An 11455-nucleotide genomic window follows, 5' to 3' on the forward strand; every position below is an offset into this window, starting at 1 on the left:
GAAAATCTAAGTATGCTTATGTACCATCAAAGACAATCACATGCATGGACTCATGGGTTTAAAGCACCTCATGGATCTGGCTTGTAACTCACTCACTCATTTAGCAGACTGATGACTCTCCACAAGAGGCGCTATTAGAACTCACGTGGTTTTTGTTGCTCTACAACCATCTGACCTTCCGCATTTCTGTATTTCACACCATACATACCCAGCACCTCTTCATCCCCTCTGTTCCCTTCACTAACATGTCCATTGAAGTCTGCACCAATCACTAATCTCTCCTCTCTAGGGACACCATCTACCACTTCATCCATCTTACTCCAAAATTCCTCTTTCTCCTCTAACTGACAACCAACCTGTGGTGCATATGAACTGACCACATTCAAAATTACACCATCAACCTCCAACTTCAGGCTCATGATCCTGTCTGACACTCTTTACATCCAGAACACTTTTCCCAAGCTGTTCCTTTAGGATTATCCCTACTCCATTTCTCTCTACACCATGATAGAACAGCAGCGTCCTGCTATGATGTTTGGTTTGGAGACTGAGGCTGAGCTGGAGGTGGCGGAGATGAAGATGCTAAGATTTTTGTTGGGAGCGACAAGGCTGGACAAGATTAGAAATGAGCAGATCAGAGGGACAGTGAAGGTGGAGCAGTATGGAGATAAAGCCAGAGAGGCCAGGTTGAGATGGTTTGGACATGTGTTGAGGAGGAATAGTGGATATATTGGGCAAAGAATGTTGGAGATGGAGTTGCCGGGTAGAAGGAGAAGAGGTAGACCTCAGAGAAGGTTTATGGATGTAGTGAAGGTGGACATGTTGATGGTTGGTGTAAAAGTAGAGGAGGCAGTGGATAGGGCAAGATGGAGGCAGATGATCCGCTGTGGCGACCCCTAAAGGGAGCAGCCGAAAGAAGAAGAAGAAGATACTGTAATGAATGCACACATCTAACAAGAGAAACATCATTAATTTCAGGATTAAATTATAAAATACAAAAAGTTATGCAAGCCTGTACTGATCATCACAGGAGTGTCCAGTCTTATCCACAAAGGCCCGGTGTGGCTGCATGTTTTTTTTGTTCAGGTGCCTTTCAATGAAGTGAAAGAAAATGAGTTAAAAAAGCGATAGTTTGGCAAATTTCTTCCTTTACCCCGAATGTAGTCGATCAGTCAAGGCATGTTTGGGGCCTGAAGTTTGCATCATTAGATTTGCATTGGAGTTACAAGCTAATGTAGTTAGGGGTGGAAGTAATATAGTACAGTCTGTGCTGGAGTAAACTACGTACTCCTGGTAAAATACTACTTAAGTATGTGTTTTTTTCTACATTTCTGTGATTAAATGTACTAAAGTTCTAATAAGGAGACCTGCGCAAGTGCAGATATGAAAAACCTTTTTACATGTTTTTGTGTTGAACTAGGTGGATCTTACTCTGATTCTACTGCTTAAATCAACTCAATCTTCTTCGGTTCTGTTGTAATAAAAACCTGCAGTCATACCAGTCCTTTGCGGATAAGACTGGACAACCCAAGGTTACCTGAGAGTTTAACGGTGGGCAATATTGTATAAATGTCGGTGTTGCAATAAACACCACACTTATGAGCTCATCGTGAATATCATCCATACTTACCAATGTCAGTTTTTAAATGCGGCACTGCTGACACACAGTGCAGCAAAATATTTGTGACATGTGCCCACCATTACTATTTGGGTTCCAGTAGAAACTCCCCCAGCACAGAAGGAGAAATTAACAGGATAATGTTTTGCACTGTACACACAGCATGCAGCCAAAAACAGTAAACAGACTACATTTGAAGGTACCTGGACTCCAATCCTTTTACTGGCTAAGGTGTACATAAAAAAGGACACCAAGCAGTGCAGTCAGCCTGAACAGAGCTGTTAGATTCAAGCAGAGCATGAATGGCAAAAATCAATATGCTACACTGGACTTAACAATTAACACCATAACTGGAACTTCGGGGGGAAAAAAAAAATTTGGGCACAAATAACGTCTCTTTAAAGCTTACAGAAGAAAATCACATTCAGGAATGTAATGCTGTTTTGAACAAATGTTGGGCCATAACAGTTCAACATTGCGAGAGTTCATGTTAAAAGGGGGGAGCAGGGCACAATCCAACACATTTTGGTTTTTGATGAATCATTTTAAAAGTATCAAAGCAACATAAGTCACTTGTATACAAGCAACCTACACACGTCTGCTACAAATGGAAACGAACTGTAGCACCTCATGTTTGTGAGCAACAGTCAAAAGTGGCAGAAGTGCAAATATGACAACTAACTCCACTGATAACCGACTGAAGGGCTTGTAAAAGTCACCAAAAAGTCTGGTAAAAGTACACAAATTCACCACAGTTCCAGACAAGCTTCTCAACCTGACCACAAAGTAGAACAGCAAGCATCACAATATTTTACTTACAACATCTGCTGTTTGATGAATCTCCAAATAACGCATATGGGAGAACATGGAGGTCTCCGTTTTGTTGTCTTGTTTTACATACACATAAGTTCATATTAAGAGGTTTACTGCTGTCCGATCTTAAAGATTAAAGTGGCTTTTTGGATGGTCTCACTCACTGACCCAACATGCCAAGCAAAACTTGGATATGTTCAACTTTGAGAACCATCTTTTCAGTCCATTTTCCAGTCAATAAGCAAGAAATTAAGTGCACATGTCTGCAATAAACACAATCAGATCAGTAACAGCTCCCTTCAACTTCTTTATTGATGTACGGAACTTGAAAAAATACAAAGTATGTAAAACACAAACAAAAACAAACAAAAAAACAAACAAAAAAACCCATGTACATCTTCTGGTAATACTTTTTTTGTTTTAAATACTCAACAAAAAGATATATTCTATACCCCAAAAACGGCTGTGAATAAAGTCATACTGTACAACTTCAAATAAATAATCATCCACACTACAGGAGAACTGTGACTACAGAGGGGACCAAGAGTCAGTTTTTCATGTGACTGAAGTGAACAATCAGAGCCGTGTGACTTTTGCTTTAGGCCTCTTCTAATTCAATGTACAGTAAGAACACCAATATTAGCAGCTTGCTTGCGTTATTGTTTTGCATGCCGTCATACACTGACAGATGTCTATAGACCCCACCCTGAACCAAACTGGCATGAAAACTGCTCCCTGTCCCCGAGCAGCAAAAAGTCACAGTTCATCAATACTGAAAAAGGTTTAACAAAAAAAAAAAAAAAAGAAAAATCCAAATGTAATTTAAAACTAAAATAAGGAAAAACAAAAGCGCAATCGTAAAGATAAATATAATGCATAGCACACTGCCGTACATACAGGGGAGCCTGAAGTGTTCTCCGATTAATGCCTAGCAAAACGAGTGGCATACAGGCCCTTCTGTTCACAAATAAGCAACACTTTGTTGCGTTGCATTGAAAGGGCCTTTTTTGTTGCTACTGTGATGGAAAAGCGTCGCCAGCCTCCCCTTGTGTAAATTAAGCAATATACACTTATTTTTACGCTGTTTTTTCCTTTTTTAAAACAGGTTATATGCATTATGTATAGTATGAATGAACTAAAGTAGGTTCGTTTCAAACTGTGGCTCGTCAAGCTTTACCACAAATATATTTAAATGTCTATAATATATATGCATATATACGTAAAAAATAAAGAAAAAAAAACTCAAATGCCTAGAATTTAACCGCAGAAGCAAGACTATCTACAGACAAAACCACCAACAAATCTTACAGTAATAATGCATGTCCAAATGACAAAAACAATGAAACTCAATGTAAACAACTTTCTCAAACAAAAATAAGGCAATATTATTCAAGAAAAGAAATACCATACATACTTGCAGTGAAACAAAAAGCAAGTGGGGAAAAAAAACATTACTCAACATAAAGTACTTATTTACAGTAAGGTTAATTCTGGAGATATTCTCCCTTAACACTTCATTCTGAAAGTAGATTTTTCTTCTTTCGTAGGCTTCCTCAGCCCGTTTTTGCCTTCATTCAGAGCAGGTAAAACCTTTGTCTATTTATATAAAGACAAAAGTCTAATATACTGAAATACAGCACAAAATAAACACCGTGGGAGTCTCGTCTGAAGGGAATCCTTAAGGAAGAACAGATTTTTCCCCGCTCAACACCTCCATTTACCTAAAGATTCCCCTGATGGAACTCTGCATGCACGTACTTGGAATAAAACCGCTCTCTGCCCGTGTTTTCAGGAAAGAAAAAAAAAAAAAAAAATCTGAATCTGAAGTTGTTAGCCACGTCCAACAACTCTGGTGGTCCGCCAGATTTTTTTTTTTTTTTTTTTTTTTTTAAACACATGAAACCAGGACCACTGGCTCTAGAATCTAAAGGTTAATACAAAGATCGCAAAAGGTATCTTTGTCATCATAAATCTTTCCAGAAATTTCAATCTCTGCAAACTTTCTGGTAAAGTCTCAAAAGCTCACAGGGTGTCATATGAAGATAGTTTCTCAAAGTATCCAAGTCAAAATATTTGCTCCATGTCCAGTAAAAAGTTTCTCCAAATTTTTTTCTTTTTATAAAAATAGACGATTTTTAAACCCACTTCAAAGAGGTTCGTAGCTCTTTGGCAAGGTACCGCTTTAAGAATTTTTTTTTGTCTTTAATCTTTTTTTAATTTTTCCTCAATTAATTTAACAATAAGTAACAACTAACTGATAATACGAACTAAATGTTTCCTCAAAACAACTGTTAAGATGAAATTGTTCACCAATGTTGTTAAGCGCATTAAACAAAAAAAACAAAAAAAAAAGATGGGGAGAAAAATATCAAAAGAAAAAATTATCATAAGATGGGCACAATCGCCACCCATGCATGCTATTATTCAACTTTTTTTGTTAAAGTTTAGCAAAGAGGAAAGCAATGGGGCAAAAAAAAAAAGATATCAAAAACAAAAAACACACTGGATACTAAACAGTATTTTCTTCTACAACACTGATTTGCAAAAGTGATTTTGTTCGTTTTTGTGTATAAAGTTCACCTTATATTTCAATTTTTCACCCCATCCCTCACTTTTCCCCCCATCCCGGAATTTTCTAGAAACAAATCAGGAGTTGGCCGTCATGGTTTAAGCTTTGTGCGTTTTGTTGGTTTTGAACGAGACCTGTAAGACTCGATCCCCGAGGCGGTATCCATTCAGGCTGGCGATGGCCATGGCCGCCTCGTCGTAGTTAGTCATGGTGACAAAGCCGAACCCTTTGCACTTGTTTGTATTGAAGTCGCGAATGACCTTCACATTTGTCACAGCGCCGAATGGACCAAACATTTGCCACAGGATGCTTTCATCGGCATCAGGCGCAAGGTTGTAGACGAATATGCACCATCCCGTGCCTGCATGCCCTGGGATGTTGATGCCTGCCAAGCTGGTGACCCCATCGATGGCCATAGGAGAAAATCTACTGCAAAAACAAATCACAGCATGGGTATGTGGCCAAGGAGCTAAGAAATACACATGTAATGAGCAGCTTACTCGTAGCACCAGTATTCGTTATTCAAATATCCACATTTTTAAACCAATACTAGTCAAACGATTATCAATTATTAAAAGCTATGATCATTTACAGATTTTCCTAGTTTGACCTTTTGAACCATTCATAGTACCACAGGCTGAAGTCCAGCTGCAGCAACTATAGGGCACTTGTTCAAATACAGCTGTTAAATTGCTTTTAAAGTAAATCCTAGACTATGCTAGGCAGTGCTTGCATGAGAACTATGAAGGGGGGAGAGGGGGGGAAAAGGAAAAAAAAAAAAAAAAAAAAAAAACCAACCAGCAGCACAACAAAAGCAACAGCAAAATGGAGCTCCAGGTTCCTCAAGAGTCTCCACTGGAACAAGAATCCACAAGTTGTACGAACAAAAGCAAGGGGCTACAATTACAGTTAAACCACAGAGTCTATGTCTGATATGATGTTCACACATTTGCTGGAACACGCAGACACTGCTGCTCTCACTAAACACTGGTGGTGATCCTTGAACCTGTTCACTCTGGAGAATTTTCACATTCAGGTTCTGCTTCAAATCAGTAAATGTTAGTAAATGATTTTTTAATGCACCGACATCCCTGGGGTAACTGTAAATGTTTTGTATTTTGGTCAATTACAATTTGAGTGCTTAAATGAGAGTCACATGTTACTCCCAGGAGACCATAGCTTCTATATCTATGAATTTGGGCATTTTTTTAATGAAAATGTGACTGATCATACAGACTGAGGATAGTTGTCAGTCTTTTCAAGGTGTAGCGTGTATGTGTGCTGAAATTGCAACAATGTAGTTTATGCTATTGTTTATTTCCAAGTAAATGCTACTGAGCATATGGTGGCCATTTAAAAAAAAAAAAAAAAAAGCCCACTGATCATCTGTGCTCTTGGATCAATGCTTAGTGCCAAGACTGATGGCCACAAAGCCCAACCTTAAAAATCTTTTGTTCAGGGTAAGATCAATACTGTTAAAATAATTTATTTCATCAGCTGTTTATAAAGTTTTTTCTGGCCACATTACTCGCTGGCACATGGCACGCCTCGATGATCCCACTGGTTACACACGGCAAGTTCTAATTGTAATGCGTGTCAGGTCTATATATTCTGAAGGCTAAAGGGCTTTCAGTCCACAGAAGTCAGACTCTGGGTTTAGTCAAGATTAAGTTTAGGCAAATAAAAACGTTACCATCTTTGTTACCTATAATTAAAATAACTACACTCACCGGCCACTCAATTGCTTGTTAACACAGATGGCTAATCAGCCAATCACATGGCCACAACTCAAAGCATTTAGGCATGTAGAGGTGGTCAAGACAACTTGCTGAAGTGCAGACCAAGCATCAGAATGGGGGAAGAAAGGTGATTTAAGTGACTTTGAACGTGACGTGGTGCCAAACGGGCTGGTCTGAGTATTTCAGAAACTGCTGATCTGGGATTTGCACGCACAACCATCTCTAGGGTTTACAGAGAACGGTCCAAAAAAGAGGAAATATCCAGTGAGCGGTCAGTTGTGTGGACGAAAATGCCTTGTTGATGTGAGAGGTCAGAGGAGAATGGGCAGACTGGTTCCAGATGATAGAAAGGCGACAGTAACTCAAATAACCAACCAAAATCTCTGAGGAATGTTTCCAACACCTTGTTGAAAGTCTGCCACAAAGAATTAAGACAGTTCTGAAGGCAAAAGGGGGTCCAACCTTTTACTAGTGTACCTAATTAAGTGGCCAGTGAGTGTTACCATCAACTTCACATGTACAAACCTCATGTGGTTGCACTTATAAAATGGTTACATTTGTATTGTGGACATTATTGTTGGATCCCTTTACTACCACCATAAAGAAATCTGATTCGGTAAGTTTCTCAAACCACTCAATGACTAATCTTTGCCACTGAATTATGATGATACTCTGTTTGCTTTAATTTAATCCATCACTAAACTGAAGTGCCCACTGCGTTAACATTTCATGACAAATGCATTAACAGATACGATGCACAAATATGTAGAATGTATATCTACACTTCTTGCTTGAAAAACATTTACAAGGTTACAAATAATTTTATTAATCCAGAATTCAATTTCTTTAAATAAACAAAAATACTCCAAAATTTCAGAAATAACAAGTGGATGCAAAAGCGAGTGCAGCGTGCGGTTTGACTCCAGTATGGCAGGCCATGAATTATTTCAGCAGGTTTCAGATTAGATCACACACACTTGGCTGAGCTTCGCTCAGCATTCGCATCCTGACAGGTACGCTCTAAACGTCAGACAGAGAGTGAATATTTAGGAATAAGGTGCACTCCATTTTGCTCCACTAAAGCTACAGTATGAGTAACAGGTCTGCAGTCACGACTGACACTACAAACTAACACAGCAAAACGAAGAGGATCCCCCTTTAAGTTACCTTCACAGGTCCTGCACAACTACAGTGAGGTCTGATAAGGGCTGAGCATCATTAAAACGTTAACAGATACCAGTAGTAATACCTAGATTTCATTACCAATTTATAAACAGCAGTCTGCAAACTGAACCCACAAGTTTTCTTTTTTTATTTGCAGTTTTATTTATGGTTCTGAATAAACATACTTGAAATAAGACCTACAAGGTAATAAAAAATGTATTGATTACCAAGTTAAAATCTATCTAAACCGATAAATTAGCATCTTACATAAATTTACAGTATGTAGGTTACAAAATGTGCAATGAAATGCAATGTTCTCAACAAGAGCAAACGTTTGTTAATCCCACACAACGCATTCCATTATGCAGGGCAGGATTGTTTATAAGCAAGTCTTCTTTGAGGACTATTTTGCCTTAGAACACATTACAAATACGTTAGCGTTTTAGGCCGAAACCTTCTGACAAAACAGCTCTAGAAAGGAGTATTTTGCATCAAACCACTCTGGATGAGTTTGTTTGCATCTTAGCAATTTAATTAGACATTTTGAAAAATTTGTTAAATTCTCCACAAAGAAGAGCTGGGGGACTTGTTGCCAGGGGTACCAGAGATCGGTAGGAATCATGTGACCTGTTAGAAGCCATTCTGCTGCCACTATGAATCAAATATCGGTGCCAGAACAGAGTCGAACACTGCCCCCCCCCCCATGCTGCTACACAGAAAAACAGATGACCGCAAATTTAATGCTTCACTGCTTTGTTTAACAACTCTATATTTATTACAAAGACATTCAAACATACCAAAGCAGCAGATGAAAGTGAGCAAAATATTCAGTCTCATTAAAACTGCACACACTAGAGAAGACATTTGGGCAAAACACATGGGCAAAAAAAGACAAATGCTTTGCCTTATACAGGAGCTGAAACCGGGGGTTGGGGCAGGGAGTAACATTGCTAGAGCTGCAATTACTAATGGATATTATTGATAACATTGATAAATCTTAACAAATGTTATTTTACTCAGCTTGACGTCTGTGCTTCCCATTTACATCACATGAAGACGGAACACAGATGGCGGATACAGAACTGTGCGTGACCAAAAAAAAATAAAAAATCTAAAATGACGATTTTCTGTTTGACATGTAAAGTGTATTTGAAGCTCAGCATGAGACACTATCTTACAAGGATTAAAATCACTGTCCATTTTCCAACCGTTTCTGCTTTGGTTTAGCAGACACTACACGCAGTGTGGGATGAAGAGATGAGCTACATTTTGAAACTGCTGGTCTAAACTGCTCAGCTGAACTACAGGGTTATCAGAGTGACACTACAAAAATGCTCAGTCCAACACAGTCACTACGGAAAGTTCTGTCCATGAACACATTCAAATCAAGCCATTTAACTCAAAATAACACACTGAGCAGAGTACTGAGCACACTGAGCTACAGCAGCTCCGCTAACCACAACAGTCTCTCTACAGCATATTTTAGAAAGACCCAAAACAAACTACTCTGAGTAAAAACTTTGATAGGAAACAACCTTTTTCTCCTCCGTTTTGCTGGCCTACATGTCTCCACTTGTATTGGGGAAGCTTGAGAGTTTATAAGCTTGTGAGTTTAAAATCGGGTTACAATCGCACACATTCCTGGCAGAATTATGACCAGACAGAACATTTGAAGTGACCCAAGGCTTTGTGTGAGCAGACCATCGATCACTGCCAGTCTGAGTTGTTTGTTCATAGAGCAGCAGTGTACACTAGGTTTACAACACACAGTACCAAGCGGGTATTGGTAACAGTTTTTATGAGTACAAGTAAATGAGCCCAATACCAGTAACCCAACATAAAATACTGAATTAAATTTTGACCTCAAATGAAAATCCATTTACCTTTTCACTCCATAAGCCATGTTCAGCAGGTTGTCCAACCTGAAAGGAAATAAAGGCAATTAGTTTAGCAATTCTCACAACAGGAGACCGCAAATGATAATTACTAAAAAAAAAAAAAAAGAAGCAAACACTAAATAGAAACAAAATGAAGTTACTCGATTAAACCCTTTAAAAAGTAAATAAAATTGCAAACAATCTATTTGTACATCCATATACAATTGTTTCTAGGCCTTATACTTTCAGTCTCAAACTCTTTAAAGAGACACTTCAAAAATCGATGCAGGTAAATCATAAGATTGAAGCAATTTAATGCATTTTTAACACCTTCCACATTTTGGTCAAAATGGTCAATACCAGCACCTCACACTCATTTCTGGTTTAAGCCACAAACACTTTAGGTTCGTAATTTAAAAGACTTGATGGCTCAGGAATCAGTATCCAAGTCAATGTATTAAAACATTCAGGCCCTAAATAAATACAAATCCTCCCACTCTTCTTCCCCAGATGTGTCCCATTACCTAAATCTCTGTGCCTGCTGGGTAAGGGGTCCAGGGTATCTCCTATTTGGACTCTGGTAGAGTTGAGACAACAGAGCCTGGCTGGTCTTCTGGCTCGGGTTGTTGGCAAATTTCACTGTGATGGGCTCCGTGGCGCCAGGCGGTTTCTGACCATTCAGACCCTTTATCGCCTCCTCCGCCTCCACCCGCCGGTCAAAACGGATAAAACCCACGCCTCGAGACACACCTGAACACAGGTAAGCAAGGACTAACGTTAGGAACTCTGTCTATGCTGGCAGAGTACTACAGTGACATTTACACCAAGGGTTAACCCATCAGTGTTAGGCAAAAAATATTCATGTAGTTACTTCATCAGAAAAAGTAATTAGCTACCAAGATATATAATCAAATTGAGAGGAGATATTTAAACCTAAAAGTTAAATAAAAATACAGAATAAGAATGTATGTGTGGGTAAAACGTTTTAAAAGTTTAAAATGAATTGTTACCTGACATCTAACTTAAACTACTTTAGGGCAACAGCTGGTCTGTTAGTGCTTGAGCTTACAGTGTATAACGTTCTAAAATGCCATGATCATCTAATAACACAAAACTGGGTTTCACTGTAACAGTCATGAAAGTTATATATACACGCACACTAAACAAAAAGGATGTGACTGATCAGCTATTGAAATCAAATCTACTTCTATTAATCTACTTCCTGTTGCACAGACAGAGCTCTGAATGATGGCAACAAACTTTCTCCGTTATGGTGCACTGAATCACTAGAAGCCCAACAATGTGTACTGTATAACAATCCTTTAGAATAACAGCAGTCTTTTGTACATCACCCAGGACACTACAGCTACGTTCACCACTCAGACACTTCAGTTAAATGAGTGGGGCATCATGTGAGAACCAGAGAGCAAAATAAATAAATAAAAAAATTGCAACCAACTCTAAAGGAATAGTTATGCATGCAAAATGGTCAAATGTTCGTTAATAGCAGACTCTGTGCAACTCATCCTCTAGGTAGAAGAACAGAGCTCAGATATTACTGAGTAACAGAGGCTTTGTCCTAATCTGAGGCAAGAGCCTGAAGAGACTGAAAAACCTAAGGAAGGAGAGCATGCCAGAACATGAAACAGAGGGAGTGCAAAAAAAAAAAAAAAAA

The 11455-nt window shown here is 38.7% G+C and overlaps 1 protein-coding gene across 5 annotated transcripts in view; it reads right to left on the bottom strand.

The window, feature by feature from the left end:
* Positions 1-4272: 4272 nt before the first annotated feature.
* The window catches only part of elavl2 (ELAV like neuron-specific RNA binding protein 2), a 44936-nt gene continuing 37753 nt past the window's right edge, over positions 4273-11455 (bottom strand). For all 5 annotated transcript variants that reach the window (XM_037533085.1, XM_037533084.1, XM_017719288.2 and 2 more), the window contains exons 6-8: positions 10305-10530; positions 9787-9825; positions 4273-5429 (exon numbers count right to left, since the gene is read on the bottom strand). In XM_037533085.1, the coding sequence (XP_037388982.1) occupies positions 5099-5429; positions 9787-9825; positions 10305-10530 (596 nt within the window). In that variant the 3' untranslated portion in view covers positions 4273-5098. The remainder of the gene's footprint in view (positions 5430-9786; positions 9826-10304; positions 10531-11455) is intronic.

The sequence above is a fragment of the Pygocentrus nattereri genome, chromosome 22 (genome assembly GCF_015220715.1).
Source record: "Pygocentrus nattereri isolate fPygNat1 chromosome 22, fPygNat1.pri, whole genome shotgun sequence".
Taxonomy (NCBI): domain Eukaryota; kingdom Metazoa; phylum Chordata; class Actinopteri; order Characiformes; family Serrasalmidae; genus Pygocentrus; species Pygocentrus nattereri.